Source organism: Myxine glutinosa, chromosome 7 (genome assembly GCF_964187855.1).
Source record: "Myxine glutinosa chromosome 7, kmMyxGlut1.1, whole genome shotgun sequence".
Classification (NCBI taxonomy): Eukaryota; Metazoa; Chordata; class Myxini; order Myxiniformes; family Myxinidae; genus Myxine; species Myxine glutinosa.
The window spans coordinates 176823242-176849806 of record NC_136267.1 but is presented as its reverse complement, the minus strand read 5'-3'; the positions used below and the strand labels follow the sequence as shown (position 1 = coordinate 176849806).

General features: G+C 45.1%; 1 protein-coding gene across 1 annotated transcript in view; it reads right to left on the bottom strand.

Moving 5' to 3' along the window:
- Nucleotides 1-26235, bottom strand: part of LOC137431855 (glycerol-3-phosphate dehydrogenase 1-like protein) — a 43738-nt gene extending 17503 nt beyond the window's left edge. Inside the window, exons 1-4 of the mRNA XM_068123617.2 lie at nucleotides 25885-26235; nucleotides 17133-17310; nucleotides 12972-13112; nucleotides 6475-6613 (exon numbers count right to left, since the gene is read on the bottom strand). Of these exons, the coding sequence (XP_067979718.2) occupies nucleotides 6475-6613; nucleotides 12972-13112; nucleotides 17133-17310; nucleotides 25885-25928 (502 nt within the window). The 5' untranslated portion in view covers nucleotides 25929-26235. The remainder of the gene's footprint in view (nucleotides 1-6474; nucleotides 6614-12971; nucleotides 13113-17132; nucleotides 17311-25884) is intronic.
- Between the last annotated feature and the right edge of the window lie 330 nt (nucleotides 26236-26565).

Here is a 26565-nt window from a genome sequence, read left to right as displayed (position 1 = left end):
ATAAAACCGCTCGGTAAATAACATCCAAGCCACGTCTGTAACAATTGGTGTCGAGGAGTGGAATTCGAACCCGGGACTAAATTTATTAGGCCCAAATTGGTAACAAGTAGAATCGATTCGGAGCGCGTTTCCCGCGCGAAATTATAACGGCGAAATTTGAATTTGTTTTACGAAAATAAAATAAAAAACCGAATTTTGAAAGTCGCGCTATGGCGGGTCAAGACAGCTGGGGTCCGGTAAAGGAGAGTGAGGTAGGGTCGATCCAGGACCAAATTGAGGGACAAGAGGAGAGCGAAGCAGTGAGGGCGGCAGGTTCGCAAAATAGCGCCGTCACGCACGAAGTAGCGGGCGCGCAAAAAGGCGCCTCGCTGGTCACCGTGCCCGCGACCGAAGTAGCGCCGCTGGGAAGATTGGAACTTTTTTTTATACAAATGACGGCCCTTATGGAAAAGAATAGTGAGCGATTGGAGGGCCAAATGGGGTCCAATAGCGAGAAATTGAGGGAGGACATGGGGGCGCAGATCGGGGGGTTAGGGAGTAGAATAGAGGGATTAGACAAGAAATTAGAGGGGTTAGACAATGGGATAAAAGAAGTAAAACATGGGTTAACGGGGGTAGAAAACAGAATGGCCGCTCAAGAGAATCAAATGGAAGGGATGCAAAGAGGGTTAGAGGGGTTAGAAAACAGTATGGAAGGCAAATTGAGGGACATGAGGGACCAAGCGGAAAGGGAAGTTAACCAAATGGGGCAGCAGATAGAGGGGGTCAGAATGGGGGTAGAAGCCAAACTGGATGCTCACAGGGAGGAAATGGAGCAGATGAGGGTGGCATCTGGGCAGGAGATGCAAGTGATGGGAGAAGAGATCAGAGGAGGAGTGAGTGAGGAGGTCGGAGGAGTGCGCGAGGAGGTGAGGCACTGTAAGGAGCACATGGAGAAGGAGGTGAGAAAGGGGACTGTAAAGTTACAAAGTGGCATAGAGGACCTGACGCAGGAGGTGGAGCAGCTGACGGTGGGACAAACGGAGTTAGTGGAGCAGGTTCAAAGGAACACTGCGGTATTAGGAGGGTTAAAAGCGACACAAAACGACATAAAAAACGACTTGATAGCGACAAAGAGGGAATGTCAGATGGTACGTGAGGGACTGACAACGAGGCTGGACGAGGTGATAGAGGTTATGGAGACGAAGGACCGGCAGGTGAGGACGCACATGGAAACGGTCAAGGTAGCCTTAGAGGATGAGCTTGAGGAGACGTACCGGGGAATAAAAGAGGTGAAGCACAAATTAGAAGAAGTGGAAGAAGGGATGAGCGAAATTAAGAAGCGACGGAGAGGGGATAAGAAAGAGATAAAAGAGGAGATAAAAGAATTGGTCCAAAGTCTGTGCTTGGATCGTGATGATGTGCTCATTAACCGGATGAGGGATTCGCAGGTGATGGAGGAGAAGCGAAGAGGAAGAGGACCCGGTGTAAGTGGTGACCAATATGGTCGTGCGTATGATGCGCCAGGGGATTTAATGAGCTTGGGGGTCGAGATGGACCCGGGTGTTCGTGAGAGGCCACTGGTGAAGTGTGCGAAAGGTCTGGTGTGCGAAAAAGGAGGTGTGCGAGAATGTCCGACCATGGGGTGTGTGAGGAAAAAGTGCACGCCGAGGAGTGAGTGTGCCGTCAGGAGTGAGCCGGTCGAAGCGCGTGTGCGAGGGGGTACATGGAAGCGCGGTGTGGTGAGTGTTACGGAGGAAGTAACGAGAGAGTGTACACCTGTGGTGAGTGTTACAGAGGGTGTAACGGGAGAGTGTGCGCGAGAAAGGTGTGTGACGGACAGGTGCATGAGGAAAGAGTGTGCTGTCAAGAGTAAGGATGAGTGCGCTGTCAGGAATGGAGGGGAGAGTAGTGAGAGTGACATGGAGCGTGAGTTAGTTGTGACAGGTGAGCGAGGATGTACACCTGGGATGGAAGGATGCACACCTGGAATGGTAGAGCGTGAGTGGGAATGCACGCTGGAGTTGGTGGTGAGGCACGTGGTTGGGTGTGCGAATGAGAGCACACCTGTGATTGTCACAGAGGAGGTGACCGAGGAGGGGGCGCGAAGCGGTGTATTGGTGAGGTGTGCGAGCAACGAATGTGTGCCAAAGTGTTCGGTGGTCAGGTGTGTGACCAAGGCTGTGAGTGGAATGGGTGTACCTGGGTGTGTAAGGAAGGGTACGAGGAGCATGGGCACAGCTGGATGTGTGAGAAAGGAGCGGGCTTCGGGGTGTAAGCATGCAGGTGAAGCATCGACGTTAGACGGGGTAGAGTTTAGAACGACTTATAGCCGAATCGGGCCCTCGGTGCGTGCCGGGCCTCGCTTTGAACGGCCGCGTCCGTGCTCCACTAGGCGGAGCGGGCGGCTGGATAGGAAGGGTCGTCATGGCGACCACGTTTTGTTGAGACGTGCCGGCAGGTCGAGATCGGGACATTGGATGGCTCCACGCCGAGGTGATGCGTGGGATCTCGGCCCGGGTAAGCCCCCGTCCCTGCCCCGAATGCCGGACGCATCCAGCCGCAGGCACAAAACAACCAGCATCCATTGCTTGGCTTTACGAAGCCGGGCTTTGGACAGGAATTGGCGCACCGAGAGGCAGTAGTGAGTAGACTGGGTGATGAGGTTAGTGTTTTGGCCCCGAAATTAGAAAAAGGCGAAATTTGATGATTGGCAAAGGATTGGCAGAGTGATGATTGGTAATGGTACAGTGATTGGCAGATGATTGGCAAATTTTTGATTTGTTGAAATTTGATGTGCAAAATTGGTAGTGAGAGACCCCCGATGTGGTGGGATGGCAAATCCACCATCCTTCCCATGTGGGGGCAAAGGAGCTATAGATTATGGGGTGTATGGCAGTGAAAACTAGCCCGGGTGGGTTAGGATATTGTGTGTAGGGATCTAGAAGATGACATTAGGTAACGTTAAGATTAGTTAGTGACTGATACCTGTAGTGGGGACGCAGGTAGATTAGCATGGATGATAATGACGAGGGAGCGCAATAGTTTAAAGGGACGACTGGGAAGCGCAAGTTTCAGAAGGGAGTAGTTAGCTGAGATGATGCCGTGTTTGTAAGAATTGAACAGGTGTGATTGCACAGGTGTGCAACTGGACAGGTGTGTGGAGCAGTGTATGAGTCGTGAGTGTGTGGATCAGCGCGAATGCGCTTGGGGAGAGAAGGGTGCAGGTGGCACCAGGTGTGAGAGCACAGGTGTGCAGGTACAGGTGTGTGGAGAGAGTTGGAGTGAGTGGTACGGAGTGGTGTGCATGGTGCGAAGGTGTGGATGGGGGAAGAGTGGACCCCTTTCACGAGCACCCGGGGCGGGTAGTGTAAGTGTTAGGTAGAGGGTGCAGGTAAATTGTGGTTGGATATTGGCATTTGTGGTGCGGTTGCAGAATGGTGTTGTGAATGGGTGCATTAGTGTTGTGGAAATGGCTGGGCGTGTAGCCTGTTAGTGTGTGTAGTTGGTTGGGCACTCCACCACTGTGAGGATGTCGGCCAGGTGAGGCCGCAGGTGGGCTCTGGGAGCCGGTAGTTGTGAGTGGGTGCCTGAGGATCCCGGGTGTGGATCGGGCAGCCCAGTGCCAGAGAGGGCACCGAGTGGGGAGAGTGCCAGAGGGCCTTCCCCAGGTAGTTAGGTTAGGGCAAGGAGCAGGTAAGCTCGGAGGCAACTGCAGTGGTGGAGGTGTGCAGGTGGGTAGACCCACTGGGAGAGGTACACGCCGCAGCCCAGAAATTGTGCGAGGGCACCGGGAGATGAATCGGGGGAGTGAGACCCCAAATTGAAGCGCACCACAGTCGGGCCAATGGGAATTGGTTTTTAGAACCCATAGTGTAAGGGGGCCAATGGTTTGGCCGGAGAAAGACCCCGGGTAGTGTAAAGTTGTTAAAGTCATTTAGGAAATAGTTAGGATTGAAGAACCTGTCGCACCATACGCAGCCACTTACCTGTGGTGATGATGATGACTCCACACCTGTGTTTTCTTTGTTTTGTTGCAGGAGATGAATCGCTGTGTGGATTTGTGAGACGCATCACGACGTGGATGAGACATTGGAGTGATTCCATCTCTCCCTCCCTAGGAGGGACTGATGATGAATTGGTGATGGCAAATTATGATGTTGAGTTGGAGATGGCAAATTTTGATGAGAGTTGAAAATGGCAAATTTGATTGGTTAGGAGGGAGAGAAGACGAATTTGGTATATGGGAGGAACGGGGAAGACAGTAGGGATGTTTGTTGATTTGTAAAGTAGATGTTTATGGGTAGTGTTGTGTTGTGTGGCTACAGTAAGGGGTAAGGGAGGGGCCATGTAGGTTACCTGGTGGGGGGGGGGCGTACGATAGGAACGTACCTGTCTCACCTGGTTCCCATGTGCCCCCAGTGTGCATCACCTTACATTGCGTGCACTTTTGCGCCCTTACCACCTTACTCACTTGTTTCTTCTTTTGTCTCCCACCTCCGAGGATCTGGCTTTGGGGTAGAGAGAGAGGAGAGAGAGGTGCTGGCTGCGCAGTTGTGGGCCTGCACTTTCGCTGTTTGCTGCCGGGATCGATACACCATATGGACCGCAATGTTTGTGGCCACCCACAATGGACCGCAGTTCGTTTGCGGCCAAGCACCACCCGGGGATGGACCTATGGGTCAACGTGGCACCTATGCCATAAAGGTGAACCACTGTTAATTAACACCAAGTGCACCACAAGAAGAGCAAGAGACACCTGCAGGGTTAGGGGTTGTCGAATTTATTTTTATTCCAATGAACAATGGTGACTGCACCGATTGGTGGTGGGGTGGTGCTGTTGATGCTCGGGAAGGGTGCTCTGCACGTTATTAAAGGCCGTCGGCCACAGAGCACTCGTGGGTTGGTGTATCGATGTTGGCAAGCGCGCTCTCTCTCTATGCATAACATCTGCATGTGTCCCTCCAAAAACAGGTCCTGGATCGTAGTGTAAATAGCAGCGTAGTCTTGTAAATAATGCTCCCTACCGGCTGTATGTTTAGTTTGAGAATTCTTTCCGGATTCGGTTATCCTGTGGGTGTGTTTCTGTGAGGAGAAGGGTGCAACGTCGCAGGGGGACATATTTACTCATTTGTGAATATCTGTAAAACTGTCGCACTCAGGGTAGAGTTAATAGTAGAGGGAACTACATTGCGTGCCACACTAAAGTAGGTAAAAATTTATCGGGTCGGGACGCCCCGAGGGTAGAGAAGGGTGCAATGTTGCGAATATGGAATTTGGCCTCCATATCCGCTTGTAAATATTCCCCTATTTTCTCCAATACTCCCCAACTTTCCCCAATCCCCCATTCCCTAGTCCCATTGCATGTAAATAACAATCAGTAGAGCCGACCTTCCCCTTCTTCCCCCATTAAATGTCGTGCCCAGGTCCACCGCACCACACGTAGACAACTTTCGGACATCTTCCTAGTTATTCTTAATCTATGTCAGTTAAGGCCTCGTTTCCATTAATTATGACTCTTCGTTGCACCAGAATGTGATTATATGGCATCAGTAGTGAGTTTAGGACCTTTCCCATACCTCCTTCCATCTTCTTCCCCAACAATTACAACAACAACAGAGGAGATGGCGGCGGAGCGGGGGAGGATGCGTCCTCCCACCGGCTCGATTAGCTCCAGACCATGCGCTCCACGGGGTTACCACGAAGGGGCTCCTTGTCAGCTCCTCGTCAAGGGCGGAGCCTGGTAAACCCCCCCGCACGCACCCAATGAGAAGCAACGTGCCGATTCCACGAGGCGGAGCTAACGAGCCGAGGGCGTGTCACTCCCCGCCGGATATACGCGGCCCCGCGCCGGATGTGACGTCAGATGCGCCTGAACTACGGAGAGCAGAGGAAGCCACCGCCACCCCCAGCGCGACGATACCTCCCCGCATCTTTGGACCGGACCGAACCGGGTCGATTCTGCCCTGAGCCCAGGTGCACCTGGAGCCATCGCTACCCGCCTGTCCTTTGCATCAATCCCCGTGTGAGTCAGCCGTTGTCCTGTTTACCTGTCGTCTGTTGGGAATAATATAAGATTGTGTCTAAGTGCTTGTCTTTCTATGCTGTCCCTCTTGTAGTTGTAATCTAACCTTCCGCCTTAATATAACCTCCTCCGGAGGTCTTGAGAACTGAACCCCTGGTGTCGTATTGTGTTATTGTAATCCAGCCGGGTGTCTTCTTTTTCTTATTGAGCCAGCATCGCGCGACTAGTCAACGTTCGGGCACAATCGGGTAACTTGTGCAGACGTGGTCATACCATAAAACCGCTCGGTAAATAACATCCAAGCCACGTCTGTAACAATATATAATTTTTGGTGTTGATAAACAAATCATTTAACTCAGAATTCATTTAGTGAGGGAATACTGTGTACATAATTTTTTTTAAACAAAATAAAAAACGGGAAAAAAAGGAAGACAGACAAGGACTTGTGAACGAACAATGGGTTTCAGTACCAATAGTTGTCTCGCAGAACTTGTCATCTGCAACTTCATTTGCGATGTTCGCACCCATGAGGACACTCATGTCAATATCTAGTTTCTCTCGAATTATGTCGGTGATGAGTCGTAAACCCGATGGTCCCTCATCTATACCCTGCACAAAACAGAGAAGTATGAGATAAATCAGCTAATTTCAAAACACACATCTTGTGGGCACCTGCACTTTACAAAACAGTTCATTTCCTCAAGAGCAGTTTCATCAAACACCCCGACATGATATGCAGTCCGTCCGTCATGCTATCTCCTCCCAACTTAAACGGTTGAACATAAATTCACCAAACTTGGTAGTTAAGATCACCACGTGGTAAGAAGATGCAAGAGCATTGTCATTTTGGCCCCGTCCCCATAGGTCAAATGTCAAAAAAATGCAATTGACGTATTTTAAACATTTTTACATTAAAACTTGTACAATGTACAGTATACACAATCAGCATTGGGGGATGCATGAAATATGCAATGATTTTTTGGATTTGACCCCCGGGTTAATGCCCCAAGGGGTGGGGACTCGAGCCACAGGGATCAATATGGGGAAAAGGTTTTACTCAGAATTTGGTATTGGATCATTCCAGGTGGAACTTTTCACCATCTTTAAACTTTGCTATAGGTAGGAAGCGTGGGGATTTGGGATGGCGTGCCATTGACTTCGCTCAGTGTATTTTCGATAACACAATGCAACATAGGATTTCATTTTCTTTTTTACAATATTTAAACAATGAAGGCAACACTTGAAAATTCAATGCAGAAACACATTTTCTTCGCTGACTCTTTCAACGTAGACCCTCGCCCTCCTCCGCCTCTCCCCTTCGTAGAATATACACTTTGTAGAACCAGGTGTAGTACCAGAAACGGTTTCTACACAAATTTTTACCCAAAGAGCGCTTAAGCAGAAATTACCTGGCCAACATAATTATGCTGTAATACGAGATGATCCATGTTTGTTGTGGTGTACAAAGGTATGGGATCATTCGTACGCCCCTGATATTTTCCCCACCACAATCTAGTGTCGTGTCTTGCACTTGAGATGTTTCACCATCCACAATTCAAAGGGAATGGACGACATTAAAAAGTAACAAATGGAATCAGACAGTCCAGTATGCTATCGGTCTAATATATAAAAATATTAACATTGTAAATATTAATTAATGGCTAATTTCCATTGCACAATCATAAAAAGATTGTTGCACGAAGGAAAAATTGAACGTACAATGCTTACAGCGTGGCGGGATGAGGAATCATGTGGTCGAACGGACAGTTACAACTACGCTGTAATGAATGAATGAATGAATGAATGATCGTTTTAAGGCCATTTTTCCCCACCAGAGTGGGGGTTAGCCTTACGGGCCCCATGACAATCATGGTTCTCTGTTTGAGGCAATGTTTTTATGGCCGGATGCCCTTCCTGATGCCAACCCTTGGTCGCGCTCTTACGATGCACAGGGATACGGTGTACCTATTCTAAACCGGGGTACACACCGGGATCATTCATCCCAGCAAGCTGGTACTCAATTTGCCGACCTCGGAAGGATGACAGGCTGAGTCAACCCCCCTGGCGTTAATTCAGCGATCGACCAGGATTCGAACCCAGGATCCTAGGATCCCAAGCCGGCACCCTAATCGCTAAGCCAACACCAGGCATTACAACTACGCTGTAATGCCGAGTTAAAATAAACCAAGCAAAGGTGGACACCTCGAGATGGGTGTTACAATACATTTAATCAGATACAGCCTCAAATTAAATGATTGGAGTTATTTTTAAATTGAAATTCACCCAAACCAAAGCTGAGAGCCACTAAATGTGAAGAGCTACAAAAAAAGAAGAGGAAAAACTGGCAAAACCTTCACCTAGTCCTGAAACAAGGAAACCTCTTCAAAGGACCACTATTGGAGAAGGGGTAACAAGACCAGGTGGAAAAATACATTTTCCAACCCAGATTGGGTGTTTTTTTTTTCACATATTTTTCCCTATTTAACATACTGTTGTATGTACCCTTGCCATGACCGTTAATCAGTCGGGTGGGGAAGTGGAAAAAACACAAGGTTGATCGCCTTACGGCCAGCTTATGGCTGAATGTACTACCGAGCACCTCGGCGGGTGTTGGACGCTCCAGGTATTAATGGGTGGATTTAAACATGCTCGTTATCAGGATTACAATTACTGAATTGAACACCGCAAGAAAAAGCCAATTTTTACAATTTACAGCATAGCATGGCAGGATGAGGAACCAGGTAGATGCGTGGTCTTTAGAGATATGAATAATAAATTAAAACTAAAAGGATACGGCACAAAACAAAAACACACAGGCAGACAATATTCATACAATAAATAAACAAAACGATTTTGAAAGATGGAAAAAAGCAAAGTTGAAAGATGGTAAAAAAAAGTTCCACCTGGAATGACCCAATACCAAATTCTGAGTAAAACCTTTTCTGTGATGCAAAGAAACAAAGATGCTTAGGCATGAACTGATTACGGAGGCATAAAAAGTTATGGACGAGTTATGACGAAACTTGGTGGATGAGTTGGTCAGGTGACAAGAACAAACGGATTCGATTTTGGTTCAGGTCCGAATCCAGATTCGGCCTATCAGTGGGATAGAAACCATAAACTATTCAGCCTGGCGGAGGTGTGCGCTCTGCCGAGTGCTGTTCTCGTTAAGTACCTAATTTCTCCAATCTTTGCAATATGTACTTGCATTCAGGTTTGATCTGAGCAATGCCTATATTTTCTAAATACACTTTTTTAATACAATATGACTCACGAGTGAGGTTATCGAGGGTAAAGAAGACAATGTTGACAGACGCCACATATGGACAAAACATGCCAGGAAATGAATGGAGATTAATGTAGTGTTGGATTAGGTAGGGTTAATGAGGCCAAAATGATTGCAGATCAGGATGGGGGATGATATGGAATGATCGTGCACCACCTGCTTGGAGCCATGAGAATGTGGGGGTTTAACCAAAATGGTGTTACTGGAAGAATACAGGTATCCTGAATTAAAAGTGTATTTCGATTAATTATCAAAGATTATCAAATCAAAGACAATTACAAGTAGTTGTCTTTGATTTACGTCAGTCTGATTTACATCTGGTTGTGGTCAACGTGTGGCCCTGAATGGATTTCTCTCATCTCCCCTTCCTGTTCTGGCTGGAGTTCCCCCAAGGTAGTGTTCTGGGCCCTGTGCTTTTTCTGGTCTTCATCAATGATCTCTCTGACTCTCTGGAAAATCCTCTCTATCTCTTTGCTGATGACTCCACTCTCTGCCGCTCCATACCTTCTGCGCTCCTCACCCTCCTGATCTCATCCTGAGATCCCTCAGATCAACAGTCTGCAGCCTCCTCACTCTCTGCAGACCTGGACAAAATCACAGACAAGTCAAACAAGTGGAACATGTCTTTCAATCTTGACAAATCTCACAATCTCACTATGTCTCTCCGAAAAGACCGGCTGGACAACCCTCCCATCTACTTTCTTTGAATTTGCAATCGCCCACGATGAAGCTAACTCTGAGGGCCTTTCACTCACTCACCGGAGGCAGGTTTGGTGGTCTTTCTGTCTTCTACTGACTCCTCTCCGGCCTAGCTCCCCAAGCTCTGTATGTGCTCTGTCCCCCAAATACTCCTTCAGGTCGTACAAGAGCCGCCTGCAACCCTCTTCTGGTGAAACTGCCAAAATCAAAACTCCTGCTCACCTTCACTCTTTCATTCCTCTTTTCTCCCACCGCTGGAACAAACTCCATCACTCTCTCTCTTCAATCCCACTCCTCCCTCCAGGTCTTTAAAACAGCTGTTCACCACCATCTCTTATCTTCCCCCTTCCAAAACCTTGATCTTTTCTACCCCTGTTAATTCACCCCAGATCCACTTTTTTGAAATCTCGACTTCTTTCTTTCCTGGAAGTTCCAGCAGTGTCCATGTGTTTTATACCCCTCTCCCACCCCCCCCCCCCCTTTCCCATGCCTCCTCCCCCCAAGCCCTCTCCCTCCCACAGATCTCCCGAATGACCCTGCTCTCTTATGTTGTACTTGTGTGCTTCCCTCTCTCACCCCATCTTGTCTCCCACTCCCTTTATTATATGTTTTATGTGTCCGTTTTTTTTGTGATTAATGTTAGCTCTTACACGAGCCTCGATCTTATATACAAAAAAAAAAAAAGAGTCCCTTGTTAAGATTTATTGGTCTCATATCAGTGTGGTCACAACCTTCACCGCAACCAACAGACATCAGGTTTTGTATTTGTGTGCAGCAGAATCGAGCAGCAGAATTGCTTCATGCAATGTAAAGACGGCAATTCAGTTTGGTTTTTTTTCCACTGAGTTCATAGGAGGGAACAGCAATGGGAAAATCGATCAATGGATGCTATTTCCATAGTTACCGATATTTACAGACGCTCCTGATGGAAAACTGATCACGGTAACGCTCTTGCAAGCTTTTGTACCCGACTAACTTCAACAAAAAAAATCCTCAAAATAACTACCATCGGAGTAATTCACATAATCGTGGTCATGATGCGTTAGCATTGCACCCCATTTCGATGATATGGGTTGAGACAAATCAGCATATTGGAATGGCACCTCAATTCCCTGTAATCACGGCAAGCTTTTCCGACGATGAAAATACGGAAACTTCCATATGGGTCGTTTCAAAAAAAATAAATATAGGTATACATCGTCACCTTCGTTCCATTCTTGCTCAAGTCGAAAAAAGCGTTTACGACAATCACAAAAAAAGTTTTTTTTTCAGAAATCTGGATCAGTACTGAATTTAAATTCTGTTAAGTGAAGAAAGCCTAGATCATTGCATGCAATTGTAGAGAAACATGTAACTCAGCTAAATTTATAAATAACAGATTATAAATCACCGTGAGCAATTTTGGCTTGGGCAAATCACCGTGAGCAATTTTGGCTTGGGCAAATCACCGTGAGCAATTTTGGCTTGGGCAAATCACCGTGAGCAATTTTGGCTTGGGCAAATCACCGTGAGCAATTTTGGCTTGGGCAAATCACCGTGAGCAATTTTGGCTTGGGCAAATCACCGTGAGCAATTTTGGCTTGGGCAAATCACCGTGAGCAATTTTGGCTTGGGCAAATCACCGTGAGCAATTTTGGCTTGGGCAAATCACCGTGAGCAATTTTGGCTTGGGCAAATCACCGTGAACAATTTTGGCTTGGGCAAATCACCGTGAGCAATTTTGGCTTGGGCAATTATGGCACGGAGAAGTGCTAGAGACAATATTGCTCACGGTTCTACCTAAATGCTGACGACCCTTTGGAACGAATAATTAATCAAGAAATTAATTTTTATGATACATTGACTTTGTTTTCATTGATACACTAGTTTTTTTTAGGTCATCTCCAACTGGGGTTATCGAGATGGGTTAGGGTTCGGTGAATTTAATGGGAGGAGTCATTATCTCGGTGATATACGATGAGCGGAAATGGCACGAACACTCGATAAGCAGAAATGGTACAGAATTGAACAAACACATTTTTTTCGGCGAAAAACACGTGTATAGACATTCTATTATGAATTGACAGTAACTAGACACAATATCCAATCACCGGATAACAAAATGTAATTTTCGATAAAATTCGACTTGAGCAAGAATGGCACGAAGGAGACGACATGTACTTCAATTTTAATAAAAATAATTATTTTAAAGTTGGTTTAAAAAAGATCCAGAAGTTCAGTGCTATGAAGCAGTCTTATACACCACCCTATAGAACAAGTACAAATGTTTCTTTCAAGAGTTTCTTGGAAGTATTCAGAAGGCGATTTGTGTTCTAGTGTTCAAGTACAGTATAATTAATTTTAAATAAAGGTTTAAAGAGGTTTAAATGTGTATAAATAAATTAATTCCAGGTTTTATCCAAAGTCTATTTCATCACCCTGTCCAACACACTGCATTCGTTATTCGTGCATGTTGTTTGTGCCCTTTATAACTTCCTTAAAAACGGAGTTTCCTCTCTTAAAATGATCTCACTCCTCTCTGCGCATGTGTGGTCAGGACGAATTCAGAGGCAAAAAAAACCTGTTAAACGGCAAACTTCAAAATTTAAATAAATTGCTCCTCGATCATAAACTGACAAGACAGACGGATGGATGGATGGATGGACATGAACAATTGCTTCACACTGCTTTTCGCTTCACGTGCGTGGGGTAAAATCCTGGAAAGGTTCTGCATTGCTAAATGTTTTCGTTATGTTTTTACAACTATGAATTCCCCCAAATTCCCTCAACTATCCAGAAACATGATACCAAATATCGATGCTGATATTCAATTTGACGCCCATTTTCTGTGCCGATATTGAAATAGTTTCTCGATGCATACAAATCATCCAAAAACTGACAATGTGACATCAAACATTTCTTTAAAGACAATGGAGCGTTTTCATGCATCTCTGGTTATATTGTGGCTCAACAAACAGCATGTTAAAGGTACTTTAGGCATACCTTTACTAGAGATATTCCGATTGCTCCATGCAAAACGTGATCCGCAATCTGGTCGCACAAACGCGAGATAAACTGGTGTGGCAACACGAAGATCAGAAGTTCAGCACCGTTGACTGCCTTTACTGCATCGGGCTCAGCCACCTACGTCAGACATCAGCAAAAACAAACTGCAATAGCGAAGTCAGTTTAGGTGACGCTTTCTCTTGCCCAATATATATATATATATATATATATAGATCGATTCAAATGTATGATCATGTAAATTAGAGATTTGCTCAATGTATCCTTTGTCGTATGCAGCATTGAAGGTTGTATACTATGTATACTACTTCGTATACTACTACGTATACTACTTCGTATACTACTACGTATACTACTATGTATACTACTACTACTACGTATACTACTACTACTACTACGTATACTACTACTACTACTACATATACTACTACTACTACTACTACTACTACGTATACTACTACTACGTATACCACTACTACTACGTATACTACTATGTATACTACTACTACTACGTATACTACTACTACGTATACAACTACTACTACGTATACTACTACTACGTATACAACTACTACTACGTATACCACTACTACTACGTATACCACTACTACTACGTATACCACTACTACTACGTATACCACTACTACTACGTATACTACTACTACATATACTACTACTACTACGTATACTACTACTACTACGTATACTACTACTACTACGTATACTACTACTACTACGTATACTACTACTACGTATACTACTACTACGTATACTACTACTACTACTACTACATATACTACTACTACTACGTATACTACTACTACTACGTATACTACTACTACACTATTACTATTCGAAGGTTCACTTAAGCGGCGGATGTGTCCAAACAGGGAATAGTGTCTCCTTGCTCTATCGAGTGTCATCGAGCCGAGTCTAGCGATCTCAGAAGGTTGTATCGGCCTGGCCAAGGTCATGCATTTTAAGTCGATTTTGTCTTGCTGATGGAAGTCTTAAAGAGCTACTTTCACTTATACTATATTGGGGGAAATTTATATCTGAATGAAAATGGTGTTTGTCTGAATGAAAATGCCCAAGTAATTTGTAAAATTCTTTAATTCTGATTTGATCAAAACTCACGCTCAGTCGATTGCCAATTTTAATTTGGTGGATAAGCCTGGTGGTATTGGCTTAATGGTTAAGGTAGCTGGCTTGAGATCTTATGGTCCCGAGCTTGAGCCCCTGTCATTCTGTTGAATTAACAACAGGTGGGTTTACTCAGCCTGTCATCCTTCTGAGGTCGGCAAAATGAGTACCAGATGACAGGTGATAGAGAGGCATTGCTTCAGCGGCAGCCACACCCCCAGAAAGATGATGCAACCGGCAGCATTCGTTGGTGGATATTAAAGATTCCATGGTGTCCTTCATGAAGAGTAGGTGACCTATCACCGACACCATGAACTATTTACAAATTCTTGCCCTAACCTTCATCAAACGTCAGGCCTAACCAGCCTGTTCGTGAAAGACTTGGTCCAAAACTTCACCCTGCCTGTAAAAAAACAAAAATGTGGCCGTTAAGGAAGAAGAGGAAGATTGCCATAACCGCTTGCCCCTTTCGATTTTCGCTGCCCCAAATAACCATCCATCTTCCTTGGAATAATCATCTCTACCACATCTGGCATATTATCCCACTCACTAAACAAAAAAACTTTTAAAATTTAAATACATAGTAGGTTTATTCCTTTTAATCTTCAAACTATCCATGGAACTTTACTTACTTGATAATTTCAAAATCATTTCTCAAATTAATCCTTTTGACCACGCCCACTGTTTATTCACCTTCATAAATTAAAATGTTAAAATTTCAAACATAAAATACATTTTAAACGTACTGTATCTTCCTCTCGCCAAGCCAGTCGCAAATCAATCTTGCAATCGTTGTAATAACTATGGACTGAACCAGAGTGCAATTATATTGCTACGGTTCTGAGATTTGTATATATGACATCATTAAAGGCTAAAGGTTTGCCCCCCATAGTTAGTCCACAAGCAACACGTAGGCCCACTTAGAGTATTAGTTGTCATAGTATGTGTAAGAGTAGGCCATTTCCCTAGTTACATCTGCGTTGTGTAAAGAAATGAGCTTAGGTCCTTTCATCTTTGCGCCACCCCCCAATTACTTCAGTGGGCATAATCGATCCCGCGCCCCATTTGGCATCCCTCAAGTTTGTTACGCTTTGGCTACCCGCAATTTGTTATGCTTTGGTTGCCAGCAGCGTTCGCTGCCTTTTGTTGGCTCGAAACTAGCCAAGTGACACGAGGTCGGCCTGAAAAGAGGGAGGGGCTCGAGGTCGGGGTGTGGCAGAGTCGAGGAGCACGTCAGAGGCGATGGCGGTAAGGGCTCCCAGCCAACCAGGGCTCGTAGGGCATGGCGTGATGAAGAACGTCTGGTGAGTTCCAGAGGGTTCCAAGGGCGTGGCAATAAAACCCTTTGCGCGAGGCCCCCACCTCAGTTGTGAGAAGGGAGAGGCAGGCGCTCGAGTCGAGGACTGATGAGAACTTATGAGAGAGGACTTGTTGGAGGACTGGCTGGAAGAGGACTTGTTGGAGAGCACTGATGAGGATTGGTTGTTGGAGAATTCACGAGGACGCGCGTGCACCCGACAGTATCGAGGACTTGGAAGCGCATTGTGACCGTATATTGAACTATTACATACGCAGCCACGCGAGTGATTAACCGCCAAAGCCAGCCCTACCGTTCGCCCTGTAATAATCCCGTGCGCGGCAACGACACGCGGAGAGCTCCTGGCCGCTGTATACCTCTTCTTCGCGGTGCGAGTTGGGGACCGGAGAGCGAGCTGCCTGGACGCCATCCCTGGACGTGCTGATTTTCGTCTGCAAACCCCGTGTGTGTGTCTGAGTGTGAACGGGCCCGTTTGTCCAGGGGATAAGTATAAGACCGTTTAAGGCTGCACTGTGTCTTCTTCTGCTGAACCATTGTACATTGTGTAAATAAATTATGTTCTTCCTTTCTTCCAAATTCGCCCGTTTCTGTGATTTCCATCATTGGGTAAGCGTGGCACGATTACGAACCGCTTGGATCGGGTCTAGTAATTGATAACGGCTCGGGTCACGGGTTCGCTACCGCTCGGCGTATCCACCAACACCGGTGATTCGGGCGGGGCTTGTTTCCTCGTTTCTGGGCGGCGCGAGTACTTAGGTATTAGCGATTAGTCCTACGACCCTACTTTGCGCTGTCCGGGAAGGACGTCATAGGTCCCGGGTCCCGTCGGCTAGTCAAAGACAAGGGGACTAATCCCCCCTTGGTAAGGGGAAAAGGCCGGTGCTGAGATCCGCAATAATATTATCCATGTAAATGCAACATGGTAACGGTTGCTGGACACTACAGTTGATGCAAAACAAATCGATTTCCACTGTATATTATGACGAAAAACATGAAATCCACATATGAAACTGATGCAATGAAAAGAAAAACAAACCTTGGTGTACTTGGGCTATCGTGAGTTTGTCGTTTGTCGAAGTTTTTGAATGCCCCTTGTGGCATCGTTTCGATCAAAGCTCATACAAGAAAGGGAATGACAATAAGTGTGTACTAAATCGACTGCACTTTGTACCACTCCATTCAACCTCCAGACCAACAGCAATTTACAGGGGCACATAGTCAAGCAGCATATTAAATCTTCTTCTTCCGTATGCAGCACGAGGCTGCGGAGTAGTGCCATTGGTTGAGGGCAGGGCTGTGCCGCCCATGCAGTGCCCTCTGTAGGTCAGGGCAGGAATTTGTAATTTGTTCATGGTGTCGGCGATAACTTGCCTACTCTTCACGAAGGACATTAATTGGATCTTATAGTCCACCAACTAATGTCAGCAGAAGGTAATATCAGACGTCCCGTCCAGTTTAACGACTATCCAAGGGACGACTCACACATTGAATCACCCTGCTTCGAAAATACCGGGACGAGGGTTTATAGCGGGGTCGGGATTCAAACCCAGGCAAGACATTTTAGAGGCGAGTGTTTGCACCTCTCGGGCCAAGGCCATTCTGTCGGCCCTAGCAAATGAAATGGATGACTGGCAGCCAGAATCATGGTTACAGTCCGAGAGTAGAAAAACATTACTTACCACATTGGTGGGAAGCTTGTGTCCTGGAAGATATTTGACATTCTCATGCTCGGTGTTGATAATCTGCGTCAGTTTTCGCCCGCCGATCATCTCTTCAAACACCCACATATTGATCGGCTCTGCAAACTTTGACGACTGTGCCACATTGTTTCCGATTATCTTGGCAATTGCAGAGCCCCTGGGCAGAAAAAAACAAAAACAAAACTAATTACACAGGAAAAAAACCATTGCCTTATCACTCATCGTCATTCCGTGTGCACCACATGGATGCCGACTTGTCGTGCAGGACTGTGTGGTTGATGCAGTATCCTCTGTAGGTTTTAGCAGGAATTTGCAGTTTGTTCAGGGTGTCAGTGTTAACTCACCACCTCCATAATAAAAATACACCATGGAACCTTTAACATTCACCAACGAATTTCACTCGATGGGACATCGGGTTTAACGTCCATCTGAAGGACGACACACACATTCATGGAACTCCGTACAGGATGACAGTTTATAGATGGACTGAGATTCCAACACAGGCTAGACAACTTAGAGCGGAGCGTGCCATCTATAAAATTGTGCGAGCGTGTCATCGTGCCCCCTCTAGGCCATCCTGCCAACCAAACTTACTAGAAGTGGTGCAATGGAGAAGTAGTGCAATGGAGAAGTAGTGCAATGGAGAAGTAGTGCAATGGAGTAGCACGTAGCAGTGCAATGGAGAAGCAGTGCAATGGAGATAACCCAACTTACTAAGAGAAGTAGTGCAATGGAGAAGTAGTGCAATGGAGTAGTAGTGCAATGGAGAAGCAGTGCAATGGAGATAATGCAACCTTCACATACACGGATTATTCTTACGAGTCCTTACGGATCGCCAACTCGTAGTCAATCACAAGCATCCGTAAATAACTCGCTGGTATCCGTAGATAACTCGTCACAACTCGCAACAACTTTTGACATGTCAAAAATCATCTTCCGTTATTTACGGATGCTTGCGATTGACTACGAGTTGGCGATCCGTAAGGACTCGTAAGAATAATCCGTGCATGTGAAGGCACCCTAACCCAACTTACTAGGAGAAGTAGTGCAATGGAGAAGTAGTGCAATGGAGAAGTAGTGCAATGGAGAAGTAGTGCAATGGAGAAGTAGTGCAATGGAGAAGCAGTGCAATGGAGATAAACCAACTTACTCGGAGAAGTAGTGCAATGGAGAAGCAGTGCAATGGAGATAACCCAACTTACTAGGAGAAGTAGTGCAATGGAGAAGTAGTGCAATGGAGAAGTAGTGCAATGGAGAAGTAGTGCAATGGAGAAGTAGTGCAATGGAGAAGTGCAATGGAGAAGTAGTGCAATGGAGAAGTAGTGCAATGGAGAAGTAGTGCAATGGAGAAGTAGTGCAATGGAGAAGTAGTGCAATGGAGAAGTAGTGCAATGGAGAAGTAGTGCAATGGAGTAGTGCAATGGAGAAGCAGTGCAATGGAGATAACCCAACTTACTAGGCGAAGCAGTGCAATGGATTGCCAAACACAAAGCTTATTTTACATTACTTCATTAACCCACGCATGCCAAACGAAAAACGGGGCTAAGAAATTGGTTCTGTCTGTCTGTCTGCAGAGTGCAGACACCAGTCTATTATCAAGGAAGTACTTCATTTCAATTGAATATTATATTTGGAACACTGAAGATCACGGATCAGAGCACAAACCTGCAGCTTAGCCGTACTTTGCCTCTGAATTTGGCAAATTGCATGGAATCTTGTCCTGATCGTGCATACGTAGAGTAACACAATTTATTGTACTCTGTGTGCCTGTCCAGCAGTCAAACAAAATTGACAAATCATTCCAAACTCGAAACTTACTGTTTTTAACGATATCATAAAGAACATAAACAACAGGCACAAAAAACCAACGTAACTTATGAAATAAGGTGGTGTAAAATACGGAGCATCAACGGTGGTAAACCCCTGAAAAAATTTTTTTTTTTTCTACAGCTTTTAAAACCTATATTTTGAAATATACTTGAACTTTTAAATAGAACACAAATCACCTTATTTCAACTTTCAAAAACCTTGCCTTTAGCAGTACATCGGACAAAATATTTAATCTGTCTCATGTTCCAAGGGCAGAGTAACTGAGATTCTGCATTCTTTTTTTTTATTTTTTATTTTTTGTATACAACATCGAGGCTCGTGAAAGAGCCAACATTAATCACACAGAAAGTCAAACCGACACATAAAACATATAATACGGGGAGCGGTAGACAAGATGGGGAAAGAGGGGGAAGGACACAAACACAACATTTGAGAGCAGGGACATAGAGAGATCTGTGGGAGGGAGAGGGCTTGGAAGGGGGGAGGCATGGGAAGGGGGGAGGGTGGGAGAGGTAGAAAACATATGGACACTGCAAGGACTTCCAGGAAAGAAGTTGGGATTTCAAAAAAGTGGATCTGGGGTGAATTAGTGGGGGTAGACAAGATCAAGGTTTTGGATTGGGGAAGATAAGAGATGGTAGTGAACAGCTATTTTAAAGACCTGGAGGGAGGAGTGGGATTGAAGGGAGTGGGGGTTTGTTCCAGAGGCGGGAGAAAAGAGGAATGAAAGAGTGAAGGTGAGCAGAGAGCCTAGATTTTGGCAGTTTAACCATAAGAGAGTTGCAGGCATATCTTGTGTGACCTGTAAGAATATTTGGTGGGACAGAGCACAGAGAGAGAGAGCTGGGGGAGCAAGGTCGGAGAGGAGTCGGTAAAAGACAGAAAGACCACCTACCTGCCTGCGGTGAGTGAGTGAAAAGCCCTCGGAGTTAGCTTCATCGCGGGAAATTCCAGTGATTCTGAAAGCTTTGGTTTCAACAGCGTGAAGCCGAGCTAGGTGTGAGGCAGGAGCACCAGCCCATAGGCGAGAACAGTATTCCATTGAGCTGCGGATGAAAGCCTTGTATGTGGCGAGGAGCTCAGGTGTGCCAAGGAAGGACTTCGCACGACGGAGGATGCCCAGTCGGCGACTGGCTTTGGAGGCCAGCTTGGAAATGTGGTTTTCCCAGAAAGATCCTGGCAGATAGTGAGACCCAAAAGCTTGAGTGACAGAACTTCTTGGAGAGGATTGTTGAGAAAGTAGATGGGAGGGTTGTCCAGTCGGTCTTTTCGGAGAGACATAGTAGGAATGTGAGATTTGTCAGGATTGAAAGACATGTTCCACTTGTTTGACCAGTCTGATTTTGTCCAGGTCTTCAAAGAGTGAGGAGGCTGCAGACTGCCGATCTGAGGGAAGAGGCATGGAGCGACAGAGAGTGGAGTCACATCATCACATGCCCTGAAGGCAGAGTAACTGAGATGCCCCATTCAAATCACCACATGCCCTGACGGCAGAGTAACTGAGATTCAGCATTCACATCATCACATGCTCTGAGGGCAGAGTAACTGAGATTCAGCATTCACATCATCACATGCCCTGAAAGCAGAGTAACTGAGATTCAGCATTCACATCATCACATGCCCTGAAAGCAGAGTAACTGAGATTCAGCATTCACATCATCACATGCTCTGTAAGCAGAGTAACTAAGATTCAGCATTCACATCATCACATGCTCTGAAAGCAGAGTAACTGAGATTCAGCATTCACATCATCACATGCCCTGAAAGCAGAGTAACTAAGATTCAGCATTCACATCATCACATGCTCTGTAAGCAGAGTAACTGAGATTCAGCATTCACATCATCACATGCCCTGAAAGCAGAGTAACTAAGTTTCAGCATTCACATCATCACATGCTCTGTAAGCAGAGTAACTAAGTTTCAGCATTCACATCATCACATGCCCTGAAAGCAGAGTAACTAAGATTCAGCATTCACATCATATCATGGCCTGAGGGCAGAGTAACTGAGATTCAGCATTCACATCATCACATGCTCTGAAAGCAGAGTAACTGAGATTCAGCATTCACATCATCGCATGCTCTGAAAGCAGAGTAACTCAGATTGAGCATTCACATCATATCATGGCCTGAGGGCAGGGTAACTGAGATTCGGCTTCACACTTATGCCCTGAGGGCAGAAGAACTATGAGATTCAGTATTCAGAAAAATATGGCAGCGCCTAGCACCAGTTGTTTTGTGCAAAACTCAAAGCAAGAGTTTTAAAGACAATTCCCATGTCCTTTTTCTCAAGACTGTACAGGGTAAATTGTTCTCTGAACTCTCTCGTTTCAAATAGAACTCCAACCTGTCTAACAGGGTGGTGCAGAGGTAGTGCACTTGCCTTCAACAAGTAATTTGATCCTAAGTCTAATTATAAACGATTATTCTGGCGTTTCTCAGCAGAGCACATAGTCACGAGAAAAAGTAAGTGCACCCCATGTAAAGTTTTGACTTTTTCAACGTATTTCAACATAAAGCTATTTGATCTTCATTTCAACAATATTGATAGATAAAGGTGATATAATATAACAAATATCATGAAACATTTACATTTTGTAGTCCATTGTATAATTTAAATAAACATAAATGCAAATTTCGCATGTGGAAAAAGTAAGTACAACCCCACATTTATCACTACTTCAAATACCTAAAATTAGAATCAGGTGCACCAGCTCAGGTGCAAATGATTAGAACATCGTTACAGAGGATTTTGGAGGAACCTGTCTTATTTAAACCTCAGACATTTCGTTTGGTTTGCTCTTTGTTGTTGAAGTGTGTGGCATCACCATGCTGAGATCAAAAGAGCTCTCTGAGGCCTTCAGAAAGAAGGTTATAGATGCCTACGAGTCTGGGAAGGGATTTAAAAAGATCTCCAAACAATTTGAAATCAATCATTCGACTGTCAGGAAGATCATCTACAAGTGGAGAAGATTCCAAACAACGGCCAACTTGTTCAGGCCAGGCCACCCCAGCAAGTTCAGCCCGAGAGCAGACCACAAGATGCTGAAAGAAGTCTCTAAGAACCCCAGAATGTCATCACGGGACCTACAGGTAACTCTTGCCACTGTTGTTGTCAAAGTGCACGAGTCTACCATTAGAAAGAGGCTGCACAAATTTGATCTACATGGGAGGTGTGCCAGGAGGAAACCTTTGCTGTCCAGAAAGAACACCAGGGCAAGACTAAAGTTTGCGAATGAACACCGAGGCAAAGACCAGCACTTCTGGAACAATGCGCTCTGGACAGATGAGTCAAAGGTAGAGCTATTTGGCCACAGTACCAGAAGACATGTTTGGCGAAAACCAAAGACAGCATTTGACCACAATAACCTGAAAACAACTGTAAAGCATGGTGGTGGAAATATTATGGTTTGGGGCAGATTTGCTGCATCAGGGCCTGGGCAGCTCACCATCATAGAATCCTCTATTAATTCTTCATTGTACCAGAGGGTGCTTGAGGATAATGTGAGGCCATCTGTCGGAAAGTTGAAGCTCAACCGTAGGTGGACCTTGCAACATGACAATGACCCTAAACATACCAGTAAATCCACCAAGGAATGGCTGAAAAGAAAGAAATGGAGGGTTCTGGAATGGCCAAGTCAAAGCCCGGATCTAAATCCCATCGAGATGTTGTGGGGGGATTTGAAACGAGGTGTGCATGCAAGAAACCCCTCAAACATCGCACAGCTGAAATAATTCTGCATGGAGGAGGGGGCAAAAATTTCTCCCAGTCGATGTCAGAGACTGGTAGACAGTTATAAGAAACGCCTACTTGAGGTTGTTTCTGCCAAAGGGGGCAATACCACCTATTAGAGCCAAGGGTGTACTTTCTTTTTCCACATGCAAAATTTGCATTTATGTTTATTTAAATTATACAATGGACTACAAAATGTAAATGTTTCATGGTATTTGTTAGGGTTAGCCCGAAAAAGGCCAACCCCCGCTTTGCGGGGAAAAAATGGCCTCTAAAGGTGTTTTTTTTTTTTTTTTTTAAGTGGATGAGTAGGTTAGGACCTAATTGTTAGGTGACAAGAACAAGGCAATTCGATTTTGGTTCAGGTCAGCAGATCCAGCCTATCAGTGGTCTGTAGGTGATGGGATCTGTTTTTGTGGCCTTGTTGTGGACATGGGGACCGCTAGTGTAGCAGGGAAAATGGCCTCTAAAGGTGGTTATATACACACATGAACATGCATGCTGCAAGTCTATACCAATGAACATAAAGCCTCGCTAGAGGATTTCAAACAGCAGAACTGGAAAACCCACCTCAACCGTAAAGATATTCGTCACAGCCTTTACCTTTTTATCTACCTGTTCAGACTCCACAGCAATCCGTACATGTACCCTATTTCCCAGATGACCGTTTTCCTTGCCTCATTTATGAAGGATGAGAGTGGGAAGGAAAGTATTTGTGGGACATAACAGGGAAATCGCCTTCTCCTGATGGCCTTGGAAGACGAAGAATCAAGGAATTAGAAAAGTCAACGTTATTTACAATCTATCCAATCAGCTCGATCTCAGAATGTACCTTGGCCTTACATGGGATTGTCGTTTCACGATTCAGAGTATAGTAGATCACTCACTCAACAATCACGTGGTACTACCATGCCTAAACTATTAAAGAGTTACTAGGCCATCCAAGAAGTTTATATTGATCTTGTAAACACCAATGGGAGATCGGGACAAACTATTTAAAGGCATTAAATCAACAATTTCGACAACTTCAACAAAGTAATTCTCTCTTAACATTTCATATCTAAAAGCAAAGGCAGCGTAAAAATGCACCTCATTTGAGCACATTATGTTTCGTTATTTTCATTTGAGCACATTATGTTTCGTGGTGAACAGAAGTTTTTAAATAATTATTCTCTGCACTACAAATCCTTCATTCTCCAACACAATGGCTGGCTGGCTGTCTGTCTGTCTGTTACCCACAAAAAAAATTGCATAAGGGGCCAACTATATGTTACAATACACACGGATTTTCAACACCCCACCCAACCCAACCCAACCCAAACCCAAACAGATGACCACACCCCCTGCACCTCCCCCACTTCCCTCAATCTCATCTCTGCCAAACTTCCCTTTCCTTTCCTTCTCTCCAAACACGTCTCAGTCGAATGTCCCTGATCTATTTGCTATTCTCAATAGAGCCCTTCCATTCTCCTAACCCAGGAGCACAGCTGGAATATTCCTTTGGAGTGGGCTCAGGTTACCTGCCAAGTAGCAGAAGTACAGAAAATATTACAGTCCAAAAATGAAGGCGTGCAGAGTGAGACTGTGATTATTAATTATTTCCTCCATGGGCTCATAACAAAGATTTGGTGAAGAGTTGATGAAAAAAAGCTCAAATCTATATAAATAAAACAATAAAACACAGTTTGTGTGTGTGTGTGTGTGTGTGTGTGTGTGTGTGTGTGTTTATGTTACCTATAGACTCCTAAACGGAGAGGCTCACATACTTGATTTTTGGCATAGACATGGCCATTGGGCCTGGGAAGGACATGGCCGACCTAAAAATGACCTCCGATGACGAGATCCATATTTTTTATTCATATTTAACTTAGCGCATTTCAGCGAGGAACATTATACACTGAATCTCAGCCTGTGCCAGAGCAGCTCGCTGATTCGCTCAGAGCGATCACGTGATGTTCCATCCTTGCCGCCAGACTCCACGCTGCCCTCCCTCCCCTCCCCTCCACTCCACTTCCCCCCCCTCCCCTTTCCTCCCCTCCCCCCTTCTCCCCCTGCCCAGCAACGCCAGGTATTTCTACTAGTGGTAAATAAAGTTATGTCCTGGATACACGGACACACACGAGTGCAAAACACAGAATCCCGCTGCATGGGCGGACGGGATAACAAAACTGCAATCAGGTATATGATTGGGAGTGGGGGGGGGGGGCTCGAGCCCCATAGCCTCCCCCTCTTTCATTGCGTCACTGTTGACCTCACCCTCCTCCCCACCACTATCTTGGTGCAGACTCAATAGACAGACGACCTCACCCAAATCCTGTAAGTGAACAACAATGTGAAAAATAAATAAATGTCTGTGAGCTCAATGGAGTACCGCTCTTCTCTATGGGCTGGAGCCCCAGCATCACACCTGTCCCTCCCGGATTATGTAGAGTCCAGAGCTCTCAACAATATTGGAATCTCGTCTGACGATGTCAAATAACAAGGATTGTTGCTTTCACATCGCAGGCAGGTTGGATTTTACAGACTCTTCTTCAATATAGCCCCCTCTACACTCGGTCCTCAGACCCTCCCCATCAACTGCAGGATGCACACCTTATTCCAGGAACCCTCTCCTGATTAAATTTCCATAATCCAGGTTCTAAATGGTTCTAAAAATGGCCTCTAAAGGTGGTTATTTTTGTTTTTATAATCCAGGTTGTTTTAGCAACAAAACAGCATGTCCCCAGGACTATGGACCTCCAAAACGAAGACATGACCCTGTTCCATCACAACATTTTACAACTGTTGACAGACAATTTAAGAGTTCAGAAATTATTTGAAAACCCCTGTGGTGCGTTCATTACGCACAATTTTGTTGCGTACGTAATAGGTAGATAGATTTGTACGACCTTGAACAAAATCAACGGGGAAATCGTTTTATTAGTGTCAATGAAACAATCTCTGGGTAGGCACAAGTCGTGACTCGGAGACATCGCATTCATGTAAAGTAGAAAATAACGAGGTGGGAACAACAACAACAACAACAACAAGGTACCGTAGTGAAAGTTGTGAACCTCAGTTCGGCACAACAGGTAACAAACGTTGCCCGATGACGTTAAACGAAGCAAACGTGAATTGGTTTACCCATTAATCCACGTGAATGGAAAAGCATCGAATCTTTCCAACTCACCAATTTCCCGATCCAAGAATCGCGATCTTTTTACGGCCAGACATGACACACCAATGGAGTAGCGCACACGACTACGGACTACCCCGACTCCGTAACTCCACACCACCACGCTCCCCAACTCGGATTCACACTTGGTTGGGACTCCCAGTGGGAGGGGTCAACAACTGAACTACGTCACTCCCTACGCTGTTATCGTTATTTAATTTCCCCTAATTTCTCATCAACGATATTTTACAAAACAATCCGCTTTTTGTGTGAGGTGAAATGGCCACACAGCGGTTACCTTCGTAACCGTTTGTTATCACAGTTAGAGTTACCATGTCAGCTAACGCCCTCTCACTTTTTCCTCATAAAGGCGGTTTTAATATTACCAATAATTTATGTATTCAAAATATAGACATTAAAACATGACTAAATACACTTTGTGTAATTCAAAGACAAAATAATTAAGATAGCGTCGAACTAATTTCTAAGGCTCTACTGCGACTCACACCGTCATGGCCACAATCACATGCAGTAAAATGAATCAAGAACATTAATTTAGAGAAAGTGAAAGCAAGTGATAGCTAGACTGGAGGCGCATCTAGAACTAATAAACATTAGAGGTATGAAGGTCGTTTAAAAAAAAATCTAATGGCCGTTTATACCCAAGGATAAACAAGGAACTTTGGTGTAGGAGGC